Source organism: Panthera pardus, unplaced genomic scaffold (genome assembly GCF_024362965.1).
Source record: "Panthera pardus isolate Hobbes unplaced genomic scaffold, ASM2436296v1 HiC_scaffold_19, whole genome shotgun sequence".
NCBI lineage: Eukaryota > Metazoa > Chordata > Mammalia > Carnivora > Felidae > Panthera > Panthera pardus.
In genome coordinates, this window is record NW_026526754.1 from 8,026,506 (window position 1) to 8,043,361 (window position 16,856).

The following is a 16,856-nucleotide window of genomic DNA, read 5'->3' on the forward strand; positions in this document are numbered from 1 at the left end:
CATTGAAAACAAGTGTCATAATTTTCCTGTACTAGTATTAAAAGCTAGTGTGAAAGGGCGCCTGGGTGGCTGTGTCCAACTCTTGATTTCAGCTCAGGTCATGATCTCACAGTCCATGAGGTTGACCCCCAAGTCAGGCTCTGCACTGGCAGTTCAGAACCTGCTTGGGATTCTCTCCCTCTCTCTCTACCCCTCCCCTGTTCATGTTGTCTCTTTCTCTCTCAAAAACAAATATATAAACTTTTTTTTAAAGCTAGCGTTAAAAGTAAAAGGTCTCTTTTGATCTGTATATATATATATATTCAGGTTGTCCTGTGGTTGGAAATTGTCTAGTATTCAGGGTGAATTTTTAAATGACTTAGTTAAAAACTTGGTGTGATAAAGCTCAAACTGGTTATTTTGGTTCTTAAAATACTTAATTATTCTTTCTGTGTTACTTTATGGTGGTGAGTTTTATTTTTGTTAACAGTATAAGCTAGGTTACTATAATGCAGATTCCAAATACAGTGGCTTTACCACATTGGAAGTTTCTCTTACACCCCAGGTTAATCCAGAGATAAGGATTCCTTTATTTCATTGTTCCTCTATTTCCTTAGGTATTGTCAGAGTAGAGTCACCACTTTGAAGCTAGAGGTAGGGGGAAAGGAAGGGAAGAGGTTATTGAGTCTGCAGTGAGTAAGATACACTTTTATTCACATTTCATTGGAAAAGAACAAATTATATGGCCATACCTACCTATGAAAGGGAAGCTGTGAATGTAGTTTGTAGCTAAGTGGCCATGTGACAAGTTAAATTCAATTACTTAAGAATAAATTAGGACAGTTAGCAGTCTACTATAGACACCTTCTAAATTTTCAGGAACTTTTTTTTCTTTTTTTCTTTTGTCTTTAGCTTAAGAAGGTATGTTAATCAAACTTTTATAAATACAGATTAATTCTTCAGGTCATGCCATAAATCAGTGAATTCAGTTATTTAATGTATTTAGTTTAGATGGTATTCTTACAACTCATCAAAAACCTAAGTCTATCTTAGCAAAACTGTTCTAGTATTACTTTATGGTTTATTATTCTATGTTTCTCATCCATTTAAAATCATTTCTATTTATTTCCAAATTTCTCATTTTTTCATTTCAAGTAAAATTCAGAAAATGATTGCAATCTTCATTTTGTAAAAAATAACTTCTCCAGGGGCACCTGGGTGGCTCAGTCCATTAGGTGTTTGACTTTGGTTCAGGTCATGATCTCAAAGTTTGTGGGTTCAAGCCCTGTGTCAGGCTCTGTGCTGACAGCTCAGAGCCTGGAGCCTTTTTTGGATTCTGTGTCTCACTCCCCCTGCCCCTCCCCTGCTCATGCACTATCCCTCTCTCTCTCAAAAATAAATAAAACATAAAAAAAAAAAAAATTAAAAACTAAAAAAAAATCCAAAAAACTTCTCGAGGGGTGCCTGGGTGGCTCAGTTGTTAAAACATCCCAACTCTTGATTTCGGCTCAGGTCATGGTCTCATGGTGTATGAGTTCAAGCCTGCATTGGGCTACACACTGGCAGTGCAGATCCAGCTCCCCAGTCTGTCTGTCTGTCTGTCTGTCTGTCTGTCTCTCTCTAAATACATAAATAAATAAGCTTAAAACAATAATGTCTCCATAAAATGGTTCACCAGACAATACCTTTAACTTGGGGTACAAGGAAGGGAAGAAAAGGTGAATTTGCCAAACTTGGATGAATGTTCATTGCAGTTTCAAGATGAAATAACACATAAATGGAGTCTAATTATACCCAGAAATACTTTACAGAAATGCTCCAAGATGTTCAGTTGCTTGTTAGAAAGGCCCTTTGGGCTTTTGCATATATGACTGTGTATCTGCCTACTCCAGAAGCAGTGTCTTGGGTTACCCTGCCCCTCTCCCCCGGATGGTGAGATTTCATACCATACCATGCTTGTCAGCTCTAGCTCTGAAACCTTAAGCTCTAAATAAGAGGCCTTTTGTTACTCAGACACCATATTCTTTTGTGGAGAAATAGCATTCCAATGGACTGGTAATTTGGATAGCAATTTTTGTATAAAAAAATTGTTCTTACAGCAAATATTGCTGATGGTTCTGACTGCTTCTGTTGTGGTGGCACAGACAATCCAGGTGTTGGGTTAGTGGGAGTTGATGGCACCTGTCACAAGGGGGCCAAATGCTGTGACCCATATAACCTGTTCACATGGGTGTTGAGGGTTGTTGACTCTTGTTCTGTGTTTTTAATTCACTTTACTCTTTAAAGGAGAGAAATGATAAAATTGTATAGTAGGGGTATACAACTCTTTCTGCTCTTAAATTGGTGGGAAAAAAAAGCCATCTCACATACTTTCTAGACTAGGGTTTAAATAAATGAATAAATTCATGCATATATATATTAAAAGAAAGTGGAAAATGAAGTTGTAAGCCTTAGTATTTTTGAGAAATAACTTAATGTCAAATCACTTAAGTTGTTCGCTTGAAACTAATGCAACATGTCATCTATACTCGGGAAGCCCCGCAGCACGCTCTGTGCTGACAGCTCGGAGCCTGGAGCCTGCTTCGGATTCTGTGTCTCCCTCTCTCTTTGCCCCTCCCCCACTCACATTCTGTCTCTCTCTCAAAAATAAATATTAAAAAAAGTTTTTAAAAAGTAACTTAAATATTGTTTTGTAAATGTTGCTGATAATTTACATGTAAATTACACCATAAGTTTGTTTACCAGTAATAATTTTAACTTGCTTAAGTTGACACTCAAATTTGATCACAATGGAAAGATATTTCAGGAATCTAGAGGTAGACGCCTGAGCCCAAAGCTCCCAGCCTTAGGGAGAAGTGAAAAGCGAAGAAGAGCAGTGGACTCTGTATACTGCACTGCGCTCGAGTCATTGCTAAAGGATGGCAAAAGGACTGCTTTGTTGTAGTTCTGACTCCTTGTCCTAAAATTCATATTCACTATTCACCTGTAGCAATTATTTGAGCATAATTCTTGTTGTTGTTTTTCCAAGTCCCCAAATTATATTAAAAGATTAACTTGGCAAGTTAATTTTACTCAGCACTCAGAATGTACCAAGCTCTAAGGGTTTGGTGGAGAACAAGATAGATAATGTCCCTGCCCTACTGGAACTTAAATCTACTAATTATTATGTATTAATATTATGTGTTAAAGTATGTTTGAGTATAGTCAGCTTGAGTGCTTTTTTGTGCAAAATCTTCTTAGCTTTATTATAGTCTTAAATCCCAGTCAAGGAACCTTCCAGATTGCTTCAGCTGTGTGAGATTAGGCACAACAGGCAAAAGAACAACAGAACTTTGATAAAGGGGAGCAGAAATAACATAGCTTTGATCAGGCTTTTGCTATAAACAGCATTACCTGGCTACCTTAAAAAATGATGTGTTTATCATCAAAGTGTACTTGGTAAGTGGGTGGATAATGCTGGATATATACCCTCATCCTCAAAATGTAAGCACTGACTTTCTCATAAAGACACAGGAAAACAATACATTGTATTGGGGGGGTTGTCTTTTTATTTTTTTTAATATTTATTTTTGAGAGAGAGAGAGAGTGTGCACACAAGCAGGAGAGGGACAGAGAAAGGAAGACAGAATTCGAAGCAGGCTCCAGGATCTGAGCTGTCAGCACAGGGCCTGACGCAGGGCTCAAACCTATGGACTGAGATTGTGACCTGAACCAAAGTTGGATGTTCAACTGACAGAGCTACCCAGGCGTCCTGGTTTTTGATGATGATAAAGCACCATTTGTAATCACCTTGTAGTTTTAAAACTTGAACAGTGAGATAATTTAACAATGTTACATGGCAGCTTGGAACATCTCTGAAGTCACCATCCTTGGAAGGGATAAGTGTTGGGAAAAGATGACTGACAGCTGGTACTTGCTTCTATATTTGGCTTGTTGCCACAGCTGGGAGACCTGTCTAAAATAGACACATAGAGACTGTCAAAATCAAAATCAGATGTCATGTGTTAGTTTTAATAACATTCTCTGGTCCCTTCCTATCCTATCACCTAGTGAACTTTCAGTATACTAGTTCCCAATAGTCTCCAAGTAATTGTATTGAATTAGGATCCATTTATTCAGTCATCTGAAATTGATGTTTCCTCATTAATAAGGTTCTTGCCCTTCAGGAGCTCACAGGCTATTGGAGAGACAGATAATGATGACCCCTACTGATAATCTAATGTGATGTATTATGTTAGAGGTTATGCATGGAGATCATGGGCCATCCTTGGGCTCCCTCTCAGCATGAGACTAGCCCATTGACTTAAACATGGAATCCACACTGAAAACACTGTTCCTTGCTCGTTATGTGGCTTGGAATAACAGGTGCCAACGGCTGCCTTGTCTATTTATGTCCCCTTTATATTCTCTCTTTCCTGACTCCCTCTCCTCTCTGTTAACACACTCATTCTCCCTCCCCTGGCATCAACACATGTGTCTGGATCTTTTGCATCTTCTTTGTCTAAATGATTCCACCACCACCCCCCCCCCCCCCCGCCCCTGCCCAACCAGTTTCTCTACTCTTGGCCTCCAAGAAGTGATAGGTGTTTGGAAATTGATCCCACTATTTACTGAGCAAATTAGGTGAACTGTCAAAGCCTCAGTTAACTGATCTGTAAAGTGGGGTAATAGTTATCTTAAAATGTTGTGAAGATTGAAATAAGATATAAAATTTCAGTTGCAAACTCTCATAGATGCTCAATAAATATGAAGTGAATGTTCCCTTCTGATAGCCATGAGTATATGAATTTGAAAAATTTTTTTTAAATTACCTGAACTGTAAAAAGATTGGATGTTAATACTTGAAAGGGGCTCCTGGGTGGCTCAGAGGTTGAGCATTGCACTCTTAATTTGGGCTGAGGTCACTGTCCCGGGGTCATGGGATCAAACCTTGCATTGGGCTCCTGCTCATGCTGTCTCTCTCAATTCTCTCTCTTTAAAAGAAAAAAAAAAAAGCTGTTAATACTTGAAGTTTTTTTAAGTGACTGTTAGTGTCTCCTTGACTGTATGATCACATCACATTCTAAGTATAGAACTTTTTTTGTCTTGGCCTATTTTTGTTTATAACAGCTGAATTGAGATATAATTTATTGCTATAAAATTCACCCTTGAGAATATACCATTCAGTGGTTTTAGTATATTCACAGAGTTCTGCAATATCACCACTATCTCATTTTAGAAAATTTTTATTACTCCAAAAAGAAATCCCATACCTGTTAGCAGTCATCCCCCTTTCTTCCTCACCATAACTCCTCTGTCAACCACCTATTTTCTGTCTGTGTGGTTAGTCAGTCCTGGCTGTTTTATACAAATGGAATCAGACAATATATGATCTTTTGTGTCTGATTTCTTTCACTTAGCATAATTCTTTCAAAGTTCACCTATGCTGTAGCATGTATTAGAATTTCATTTCTTTTTATTTTTTTTATTTTTATTTTTTTAACGTTTATTTATTTTTGAGACAGAGAGAGACAGAGCATGAACGGGGGAGGGGCAGAGAGAGAGGGAGACACAGAATCTGAAACAGGCTCCAGGCTCCGAGCCGTCAGCCCAGAGCCCGATGCGGGGCTCGAACCCACGGACCACGAGATCGTGACCTGAGCTAAAGTCGGACGCCCACCCGACTGAGCCACCCAGGCACCCCTTCATTAATTTGCTTATCCATTCATCACCTGGTAGGTATTTGGGTTGTTTCTACTTCGGGGCTATTATGAAAATGCTGCTATGAATTTGTATTCAGGTACAAAGTTTTTTTGTTTTTAATGTGTATCTTGAGAGAGAGTGCAGGCATACAAGTGAGGGAGATGGGGAGGGAAAGTGAGAATCCCAAGCAGGTTCCACACTCAGCTCAGTGTGGAGCCTGATGTGGGGCTTGATCCCACAACTATGAGATGATAACCTGAGCTGAAATCAAGAGTCAGATGCTCAACCAGCTGAACCACCCAGGCGTAAGTTTTTATGTGGACGTATGTTTTCAGTTCTTTTGAATATAGGCTTAGGAGTATACTCTTCAGTTGACAAAGCAAAGAATTTTCATTTAAAGCAAAGAATTCTCATGATGAGAGAACTGAAGGTTCTTACTGAGGGGGACTTTGGGGTTTTCTTTCCATACTCGTTTCTTAAGATTGGAGTTTTTTGTATTAGACCTCACAGAGCACTATGCTTCTAGGAATGCTTGGCTTGTCACAGAAACCAACAAAAAGCAAGGTGCTCGCTTCAGCAGTGCATATACCAAAATTGGAACGATATGGAGAAGATTAGCATGGCCCCTGCGCAAGGATGACATGCAAATTCACAAAGTGGTCCATGTTAAAAAAAAGAAAAAACAAGGTCTTTTCTGAAAGGATGAGAAACAATAAAAAAGGCCCATATAGTAAAGAATGGTTTATTAGCATAACAAAATAACTCCCAAATCTCTTATTCTCACCAAAGTATTTATTTTCATTCACTTTTCATACAGGGTACACTGCAGGAATCAGAAAGGGAAAACCCTCCTGTAGAGATGTAAATTAAGGAAAAGTTAGGTGAATGTTAACACATTTCAGATATATCCTATCCTTTGCTCTAGAGCATAAGCTTTTAGAGGGAGGGTAAAAATGTTTCCTATTCTCTGAGCCATCTGCCTTCCCAACCCAAACTGAACTGAAAGGGAAAGAGGTGTTTGGAACAGCTTCTGGAAGGAGGTCTTCATTCCATCCAGGAGCAGGCTTTAAAGCACTGCATTTACCTTTATAGAAAACCATGGAGAGGGAAAAAATGTCTTTGAAGTGGAACTCGCCATTAAGCATCATATGGTCAGTCACACAGAGGTCACTAATCACTCTCCCTTTTCTTGTTTTTCAGTGAACGAGATAATTGGGAGAGACATGTCCCAGATTTCTGTTTCCCAAGGAACAGGGGCGAGCAGGCAGGCTCCCCTCCCTGGTCCCGATTCCCTGGATTTGGGAAGATCCGATGGGCTCTGACAGTGCTCCCTGCAGCCATGTGTCTACCACCATGTACTTCTCAGCATGTTTCTCTCCTTGGACCCTGGGTTTCCAACTCTGTGGCCTTCAGGACTGGCGCCAGGAGTTGGGATCACTATATGTGGGGAAATCAGCATTCCTCCACCTCAGGCCTTGGGTAGATTGTGAAAGAACAAGAGCAGCATAGACTGAGCTTTGGGGAAATGAGCTTTGCTTTTTATATTTAAATAGGATACTTTTATATGATGGGTGCTTTTGAGTGTGAATGCAGCAGGCTCTCGCATTTCAGAGGTGCTGCTTTTGCAAGTGACCTGGTTGCTTAGCTATGATTGGTGATTTGTACTCCTTTATGGTCATTTGAAGGACTCTTTAGCTTTGATGATTATTTTTAAAGTAGGAACTTTTGATAAAACCTTCCAGAGGCAAACATAATAGAAAAAAAAAAAAAAAATTCTCCCAAGCCCACACCTATGCCTCAGAAACAGCATGTCCTAAAGCCTTTCATAGATTTATAGGAAATAAAGCCAAATGTAGCTCATACCTCTTTATAAAAGTAAACTGTTAAAGTAAGAGGAGACCATTCCAATCATTGAAGTGTTGGAATATTAAATGACATTCCAGAGCATAGCCTTTTGTAACTTTCTAGGTGATCTTTCTGCAATCTCTCCATACTGACTCCATGTTGAAATTGCTTTTTTGCCTCAGGGCCTTGGATAAGATAGCTACACGTAAGGTGACTTTGAAAGGTGGGTTGTTTTAGCTTCGTAGCGTTAATATCTTGCCATCCTGCAAACAAGTAGGCTGTGGACTGCTTTTCCCTTTTGTGCCCTCTGGTCCCAGACCTTTTCCACATGGGAGTATCCTCATTTGGCTGCTCTGTAACCTTTGAAGCCACAGTCTCATGATGGTTTAGGCAAATTTGCTGGTTCTAACTAATTTCTAGAGGCCATGCTGTGTCATAAACTAAGCATAAATGAGCTATGCTTTAGAACAGTAGAGAAAATGCAGGACTCCAGATGGGAAGCTTTTAAGATTCACAGTGGCATGGAAAGCTTATCCCTCATTCTGTTTACAGTCTAAAATGATTCTGGCCTACCGTGTCCCGTCTATGTGGCCTAAAACCAGCCTTTTCCCCCAAAGGCTTTGGGGCAAACCCAAACATGCAGTAGCATCATAGACCTGACCCTCCACACCAAAGATACCCTGGTGCTGCTGCTGGTGAGGCTGGTGCCCAAGGCCGGGGCCAGCAAGAAACTCCAGCCTGCTGTCTACCAAAGGAGGTGCCCGAGTTGGGTGCTTTTTCCAAACCCCCCTTTATCCCTCCCTTTAATGGGATTAGGTACCTGTTCTAAGGCCGGGCCCATTTCAAAGCCCCTGAAGCTTGCAGTATGTTTTCAAACAAAATCATGTAATTTCATTTATTCAGGAAGCAAATTTTTTGAGTGCCTATTATGTGTGACAGTGTGCTGAGCTGGTCAAAGGGCTTGATGTTGTTACTCTTGGGGATTAGGAGTTCTGGATGCCAGGACTCTCTATTGAAGCCAAGTGGGGCCTAGGCAGAGGGAGCCAGTTCGTTGCCCACCACCTCTAGTCAGCCGGGTAGGAGCTGTTGACCTCCTACAGGATGAAGTATGGGTTGTTTTTTTTTTTCTTTAAACCATGATGATTTATATTTTTTCCTTAAAACTAGTTAGAGAAAAAATGTCTGTCCTTCAGCAAATCACTCTGGTCCCTCCTGGAGCTGGGTGTTTTTAGATTTTCTTTTTAAAGTAAGTTTTATGTCAGAGTGTGGATAGTGAGATTTGCTTCAGGGCCTGTAGTTGGAAGCCCACAGCTTCCTTTGGTTTGGAGGGGTTGTGGGAGGCGGCCCCTGACTCGAAGTTTCAGACACCTGGTCAGACTTGCCTCCTCCCTCTTGCCCCTGGGGTAGCTGCCTCACAGGAGGTTCTTGTAAGAGTTCCCCTTACAAGACCCTTTGGGGGTTGCTCTGCTGCCCTCAAGAATAAAAGCCTCTATGATCCAGAGTTGCTATGCACCAAATTTTGATGCCTTTTAAATACCTTGATGCCTGTAGCACTAGAAATGCTTTCCTATTTAAAATAAAAGTTAAATTTTAAAATAGAGCTTTATATACTATATGAGCAGTCTTGTATCATTTTGTAAAATCTTTGGCTTACGAGTCAATATTTTTTGGCTTTGGAGGTAAAGACTTTAATCCTTTGTGCAACATAAGTGGTGTTAAAGCACACATCCACTGAACTATGCAAGTTGACTTCAGTAGCAACGTAGCAACTGGGCATGTCCTAGCACCCACTCCTACCCCTTCCAGCCTGTGCTAGATCTTGAATTGAGCCATGGGTTAAGCAGTCTTCTGCTTACTAGAGATACACACAGAAACATGGCTGAAAACAGCTTGAAAGGGAACAGAGGCCTTGTCTTCAGGTGCACATGTGGTGTTGCTGTCTGAAGGGCAACCTACCCTGCCCAGGGCTAACCACTATCACTAGAGCTCTGTTGGGTCTGCCTATGAAGCCCTGTTTTTAATACTCCGAACAGATGGTCATCTTTAAGGCTCAGGTGAGCTAAAGTTGAAACCTTATATTTTATAAAATGGGCAATGTTCAGTTAAGGAACTGGATCTCAGTTGTGTTTACAGCACTTGGGATTGTTTTCTTACATATTTTGTATTTTAAAACCTTTTGTAGGAGTATAGTGCTCCTTACACAAATAACAGAGAAGAGCCAGCAATTCAGGTTCCTCAGTTACAGTGCTGAAATAATAAATGGTGATCGGTCAACGGTGTCCTTGAAATCTGCCTGAGTTTTCCTCTGCCTGGGGCAGGTGTGGAGCCCCTCACTCTGGGGTCCAAAGCTAAGGAGACTTTGGCTTTTAAAAAGTCCACTTGGTTAGAACCTTTGTTTATTTTACGGAGGAGTGAGTAGAGTTCCAAATTCCTTCCGAAGCTTCAGTTCTGTACCCTCTAATGGGTGCAAAGGACATTCCACGGTGTCTGCTGAATTCAGGACAACTGGCCTGCCCAAGGTGTGCATGAAAAGTAGGCAGAAAGTCCCCTTTAAAATTTGAGCCTGAGTTCTTGTGTGAGGGCCTCCTGCCCCCTAGTGTCCTCTGGGGATATTGCAGTATAGTCCATCAAAACAGCTTGTGATTTTGCCACAAAGCTTGTGCCAAGCTGGAAGTCCCTTAGATGGGACCACCTGGCACAACGTGGCCATTGAGGTCCAAGTATCGTGGGAGCTGGGGCCAGCACTCTCTGCCTCCCTGCCCCCTACTAGGAGGGATAGGGGAAGGTAGAACATTGGGATCTTTACTCAGAAGTTCCCAGGAGTCATACGTTGAAGGCACCAGGGCTTACATTTTTAAAAAGAAAACAAGCCTGCTGTGGACATCAGCCCCACAGAATCTGAGGGTATGGGCCATGGCCAAAGCTGACCAAAGCCTCTCGATGCTACTCAGGAGGCCCAGATCAGGCCATTGGGAGCAGGGTAACACAATTCCACCCCCAGTCCTGCATGCAGGGTCCAGCCATCATCTTTGGGGTGAACAGGCAGGGCAATAAGTGGGAGGTGGAGCTAGGGCTTGAGCTCCTCTAGGTGCTTTCTGAGAGCTTTGACAAGCCAGAAAGAAGCCACCTGGTTGAGGGTGCTGGTTTTCTGGATGCAAGAGAGTCATGTTAGACATCAGCCAGCTCTTACCTCCTGGCTCCCTCACCTACAAACACACCCACTCTTTGGGGGCCTGTAGCACAGTGCGAGGCGGGTCACCAACAGGCATCAAACTGGTGTAGTCATCAGGGGCTAACTGCAGAAGGGAAAGAGATTTAGGGGAGGAAGCTCCAGCCTCAATCAGGTTCCCAAGCCCTCCAGCCACACCTCACCTGATAGGCCTGGAAGATGCTGAGCAGATCCTTCATACCAGTGGTATATGGGACACCCTGCATACGGACCAGGGCTCCTGGCTGGGACAACACTGAGGTGGAAGCAGAGGCCAGGGCAGCAGGGGGTGTGGTGAGGTAGCCCACAGTGGTGGGGGAAACTGGGGGGCTAGGATGGGAGAGGAAGGAATTTAGGAAAGCAGTCCCGTTTATGGCCTAGACCAAGACCTGCCTCCCTCTTCCTTTGCCTGTGCCTTGTTTAGTTCAGTTCTTCCTGCCTAAAACCTCTGCCTCTACAGAGTCATCTCCATTCTGATTTGTAGATGGCATCAGCCAGGCCACATCTGTCACTCCCGTGTCCATCTTAGTGTAAGTCTGAGCTCTAACAGACCTTGGATTATCTGGTGCAGGAAGGGGATCATGACCCTCCCCCAAACCAGGATGGGGACAAGACTGGAGTTTTCTTAGCAGCAGATACCTGGGGTAGTAAGCTGTGTAGTTCATGTAGAGTTGAGTGGCTGGCCCTGGGTAGTAGGCAACAGGGGTGGGGGCAGCAGGCACCCTAGCAGCCGGGAGCAGTGCTGAAGAGGGATATAGAGCTGCCGTCTCAGTGGGAATGAGTGTTGGGGTGGCCTGGAAGGTGGCGTAGGTGGGTGGTGAGAGGCCTGGAGGCAGAAGTAGAGATTGCATCTGCAGGGAGCCCAGCACTGCCCTGGATGAGGCAGTCAGAAAGGAGTCCCCACTGTAGAAAGTGAGAGTTACAACAGCTTGGCCCCCACATGCCTCCTTTCCCCAGCCCCTGAGACACTCACAGGGCAGCTTGCAGGGTGGAGGGGACAAGCCACTACGGCCCAAGGTGCCTCCCATCAGCACACGGCTCATCTCCTCTGTGGAGCAGGGGACCACTTCCACGTAGCGTTCCTTCATCACTTTCTTATGGCAACGCTGAGCAGCAGCTAAAGCCCGCTCTGCTGATGTCATCTGGATGAAAGCATCACCTGACGGCCGGCCCTGTACACATGGTGGTCTTGTAAGCAATCTGTCGTATGCAAGAATGCCTTACTCCCAACCACACACCCCTTCCTAGTTACGTGTGTCCCCACTGGCACCAGCCTCACCTGCTGATTGAGCACCATGTGCACACCGTGGGGCCGGATGTCAGCAGCTGCCTCCCCCAGAAAGCTAAGGATGTCTTCAATGGTGGCTGTGTAGGGCAGGCCTCGAAGGCGTACACAATCTCTCCCAGTCCCAGCTGCCAGTGGAAAGGGGATGGGCAGCAGTGGAGCAGTGAGTGTAGGAAGGAGTGGGCTGGATGCATAGCGGTTGAGGACCTGGTAAGGAAGGCAGCAACAGGCTGGTCACGCCGAGTAGGGCCGGTGCACAGGGGACGGAAGGGGCACCCTGGAGAATCACACAGAGGGTAGGGAAAGCCCTGGGTGCTCACCTGCTGCACCTCGGCCGCAGTGCTCCGGAAGAGTTCAATGTATCGCTTACCCAGTATGCCCTTGTGCCTGCACAGCGCAGCCTGTGCCAGCTCCTCACAGGCAAAGAGGGCAAAGGCATCACCAGTGGGCCGGCCGTCAGGGTGGCGCACAAAGAGCAGCCCATCAGCACCCCCAGTCACCGGGCACTCTGGCCCCAGAAAGCCTAGCACATCTGCCGGCCCAGCTGAGAAGGGCAGTCCCCGTAGCCGCAGAATCACTTGGTCTTCCCGTGACAGGAAACGAGCCACCTCTAGTGATGTGCCTTGGTGGGAGGCATGGGAGTCACCTACTGACTTCATTTGTGCCCTTCCAAATACCCACCTACACCTGGCACAGGGGAGCAGAAAGGCAGGGGGTGGTGGGCAAGTGGGACATGGATCAAGAACCAAGGGAACTAGGTGCTGTTGGGAGCACACTCACCCCCTGCAATCTTGACAAACTCTTCTCCTGTTGCTTTATATACCTGTGGGTACAGTGGGGGGCAGCCCATGGGTCTCCAGCCTGGCTGGCCTCAGCTCTGTCTTTCTTCACTCCCAGCCCAAAGCCCCACCTCAATATAGCGGACACCCATGTGGTGCTTGTGTCTCTGCAGCGCTAGGTCCCGCTGCTCGCTGTCCACAAACCGGATGAGGGCCTCGCCATTTCTGCGGCCCTGGGCGTTGAGGCAGAGTGCTACACCACCCCTGCGGAGCCAGTGCTGGGTTAGTGCTTCCTGGGCGGGCCTGCCCTCCTGAGCCACCCATCCTGCCTGCTGTACCCACCTGGCAATGTTGAGTCCCTTGAAGAATCGAGCCACGTCCTGGTCTGATGACTGCCAGGGCAGCCCACGGGCCCGAACTACAGTCTCACTGTCCACCACATCGGCCCTGCTGCTGTGGGGGCAGGGCACAGAATCAGAGCTGTCCAGCTATTGTCACCCCCACCCCTGCCCCCACACTCACCAAGGACCTGTCTCATATTTCTGCTTTACCACCTCTGCCTTCGAAAACAATTGACCTGAGAGGAGATGGCATGGGGGTCAGCAGGGTCTGGTGGAGGGGGTCTCCCCACCAAGCTCTGCAAAAAGAGGACAGTTGAGGGGGATGAGGTGACAAAGGAGCATCTACCTGTGGTCTCAAAGAAAGTAACAAGTGGGGAGGGGGACTTTGAGAAAGTTAAGAGGTAGACATTCACCCAGTCCTGAGAGCAGGTGACAGGTGGCAGGGGAACCTTACCACTGGGCCCTTCGAGCAGGTGGAGGATGACAGCTACCATTGTCTTCACTTCCCAGACCCCAAAGTCATCCTCTGTGGCATCTGTCTCCAGCCCCAGGTCTATGAACAGGGAAGTAACAGTGAGGAAATCCCAGCATGAGCACCAATCTTGGTCCCACCTAGGTCCAAGTCCCCTACATGGACAAATGCAGAGTCCCGGCAAACATTTGTTTGGATCCAGGTAATATATGCCCTTACAAGTCCCCATCCCAGACATATGCAAACATATGTCCATATTTCAAGTGCACCCCAGCACAGACACAGAGGCATGTGCCCTCAAGGACTCAGCAGATAATGTAAACTTGCATGTGTTCACATAACCCTCTAGGACGCACATACTCAAAAACCGCCTGCAGCTTCCCCTCCACCCTAACCCTGCTGGGGTCACAGATACCCTGTGCCATGGTGGCCACGGTGAGCTCCCTGGCAGGGCAGGCACTTGGGTGCTGCACATGGAATTCTCTGCGGAGGTCGTAGAAGGAGAAGAAGGTGTCGGGGAGCACCAGGTTCTAGGGGCACATGGGAGTGGGCATGAATGGAGGGAACTGAGCTGCCCTGCCCACCCCCATGATGGGGGTCCTGGGAACCCTACCCCCTGTTGTGCCCTCAGTGGCATACCTTCCTGGAGGCCTCAGGGTGCAGGACCTGTCGCAGCAGCTGCTGCCCATCAGTGCATAGCATGTAGGGGCCCCCGCCCAGCAGAGCCACATCCCCGCTCACCAGCTGTGAGAACTGGGGATAGGGAGTGGGGAGAGAGACAGACAGACTCACAGCTGGGTGGGCAGGAGGAGGGAGGGCACAGGCTGCAAAGCTGGTTCAGCTAGATGTTCAGCCCTACCCTGCCTGGGGAGGAGTTGGCCACACCTGTTGGGTCTGGCTCTGTGTCCCTTTTCTCCCCCAGTCCACGGTCACTTCTTCCAGGCCAAATGGGGGTAGTCACATATCACCCAAGCCCCCATCACACACACTCCAAGAGTCTGGAGTGGTGCCAGAGCAAACACCTGGTGGAGTGGGATAAGCAGGTGGGAAGGGGCGGGGCAAAGCAGGTTAAACCTGTCCCTGACCAGGCACCACCCTCAGACAGGTGGGGGAGGCCCAATCCTGCCTGAGGCCCAGCTGGCTCACGGTCAATGGCAGCCCCACCTCTTAAGTCTGACCAACCAAGAAGCAGAGAAAATCCAAGGACAGAGCCCCATACCTGGACGCCAGGGGCAGCATGAGCTTTGACCCACACCCTATCGACCGGCTGGCACGGGCTTGTTTACTCATGGGGGGGGGGGGGGTGGAGCACTCCTCGCCCAGTCTCCAGCAGCCTTACTACCTCTGGAGAACAGGTATAAGCACTAAGCGGGGGCCCAGAGCAAACCAACCCAGTTCTCCTTCAGCACACTCCCCAAGTAGGGGCTAGCCTGGGAGCCCTTCAGGAGCAGGCTCAGGTTCAACATCTTTGTACCTAAATCAAGAACCACCGGAGGAGTTGTTGAGAAATTGAAGTATTTGTGCGTGTAAAGCACTTAAACTCATTACACTTAACAGGCACAGGGTAAGTACAGTAGTGAAAAGAAAACAGCAATGGGAACCGCCTCCCACTCCAGCCAGGGCTGGGAGGCACCCCGGGCCTTTGCACTCAGGAGTCAGGTAGCCTCCAGGCGGGGTCTGGACAGCGCCCACGCCTGGCCAGCCGGCCGGGACAGGCCTAGACGAGCAGCTTTACACCTGGCGGCGTCTGCCTCTGAGGCAGACCCCGCCCTACGCCCCCGCTCCTGCGTCTCCTAGGAGGGTGGGTGGGCCGAGGACGCAGGCGGCAGGGACTGTGACCTACGGCCAAGACCAGGTCCCTCGGCCCTTTTGGCTTCCGACTGCTTTTCTGGGAGACTTGGCGAGGCAGGTCCCCAGAGGCGTCTCAGCCTCACAGCCACGCCGGCCGGGACCCTAGCAGGGGTCTCGTAGCCTCCATCCCGCGGCTCAGTAGGAGTGGATCCCTGGAAAGGCTGAAAAGTAAGGTGCCCCCAGGAATGGCCGGCACACGCGGGAATCTCTGAAATTTTTAAACAACAGGAACTCGTCCTACCGCCCAGGCCAGTTGGTCGCAGCATGCCAGGCCCTGCCGCCTGCCTCCTCTCCCGCCAAGAAATGTCCCGCGGCCCGGCCATGTCTCCACTCACCCGGGCCCCAGCACTCACCTGCTGCAGCACCTTGTCCAGCGGTTCGGCCCGCGCCAAGCTGTCGGCGCTCAGGCCGCTCGCCTCGCGGCACTGCGGACTCAGTGCGGCCGCCTCAGCGCGAACCAATGACTTGTGCAACGTCCCCACCTACGAGCGGCGGGGGTAACCGATCATCCACTGTTCGCCTCAGATCCTGAAACAACCTGGACACCCTGCTGCCCCCTTTTCATCGTACCTGACGGCTCCTCGGCTCCACCACTTGCCAGACTAGGAGGATTAAGTCGGTCTCGTCGGAGCCCAGGTCCGGCCCCATCGCACCGGCCGTGGCTCCGAACAGTACGACTAGGGGTCCAGGTCCTGGGCGGGGGTCGGTGGCGGAGTCTGAGGCGGGGTTCGAGCCCGGGGGCGGTGGCTGGGAAGGCGGCGGAGTCATGGCCGCAGAGGAAGGGGGAGCTCGGCCAGACACACGCGGACCGACGAGGTGCACGCACGCACCGGCCGACGGCAGACACGAATCAGTTTGGGCGGGACACCGTGTGTCGGGGGCGGCACCTGCAGCCCGGCTGGCGCAGTGGGCGCTGCTGAGACCCGCCCGCGGCGCCCCGAGGGGCGGGGCGGCTACTGGCCCCCGCCCTCTCTGGGCGAGTTACCTGTCCTCCCTGCCGGCCACGTGACCGAGGGCGTCTTGGGGAACCGAGGGAGAAGGCTGCTAGAGCCTAACGCAGGGCAAGCGCGCTCTGACGCCGGGCCGGGATTCGCGCTCATGGCCCGGACTCCCGCTCCACCAGCGTGCCCTGCCTAACTACTGGGGCGATCTCATCTTCTTCCAAGTCCCTCCCCACCATGAGGCCTACGCCAAGAAAAATGCAAAGCCAGGGGCTTTCTGCAGTCCCTAAGGGTCACACGGGATTTGTGAAAATCACCAGAAGGCAGTCTAGGGGCTGTGGGGGTCACGACGGCCGGTCTGGGGATGATAGAAGTCACCAAAGGTCAAAGAGGGCGGTGAGTTATTGGATATCACCCTTAGGCGTGGGGGGGGGGGGGGGGAGTCACCATAAGCCAATGGGATTGGGGGGAGG

The 16,856-nt window shown here is 48.1% G+C and overlaps 2 protein-coding genes and 1 non-coding gene across 14 annotated transcripts in view; 2 read left to right on the plus strand and 1 right to left on the minus strand.

Moving 5' to 3' along the window:
* The window catches only part of NFATC3 (nuclear factor of activated T cells 3), a 135,769-nt gene extending 126,650 nt beyond the window's left edge, over positions 1–9,119 (plus strand). For 4 of the 6 annotated variants that reach the window (XM_053906581.1, XM_053906577.1, XM_053906579.1 and 1 more), the window contains one exon: positions 6,862–6,983. In XM_053906581.1, coding sequence (XP_053762556.1) covers positions 6,862–6,983 — 122 coding nt within the window. Of the gene's footprint in view, positions 1–6,861 lie in introns of all 6 variants that reach the window. The other 2 variants (XM_053906582.1, XM_053906578.1) reach the window with 2 other exon arrangements.
* On the plus strand, positions 6,226–6,332 carry LOC128778219 (U6 spliceosomal RNA). The gene has a single exon (XR_008423634.1). It is a non-coding gene; the product is annotated as a U6 spliceosomal RNA (small nuclear RNA).
* Positions 6,436–16,753, minus strand: ESRP2 (epithelial splicing regulatory protein 2). 7 transcript variants are annotated; one of them, XM_053906583.1, is made up of 16 exons: positions 16,013–16,749; positions 15,796–15,924; positions 14,231–14,344; positions 14,007–14,121; positions 13,574–13,672; positions 13,301–13,355; positions 13,121–13,231; positions 12,910–13,042; positions 12,780–12,822; positions 12,320–12,621; positions 11,994–12,206; positions 11,688–11,886; positions 11,354–11,540; positions 10,879–11,044; positions 10,697–10,802; positions 6,436–6,512 (listed from the first exon to the last, which is right to left on the minus strand). In XM_053906583.1, exons 1-15 carry the CDS (start codon positions 16,208–16,210, stop codon positions 10,713–10,715), a joined length of 2,154 nt encoding a protein of 717 aa, XP_053762558.1. In that variant the 5' UTR covers positions 16,211–16,749; the 3' UTR covers positions 6,436–6,512; positions 10,697–10,712. The 7 variants fall into 7 exon arrangements, with proteins under 7 accessions (XP_053762558.1, XP_019311031.2, XP_019311032.2 ...); XM_019455486.2 differs by having other exon boundaries at positions 6,436–10,016; XM_019455487.2 differs by having other exon boundaries at positions 6,436–10,802; positions 13,121–13,228.
* Between the last annotated feature and the right edge of the window lie 103 nt (positions 16,754–16,856).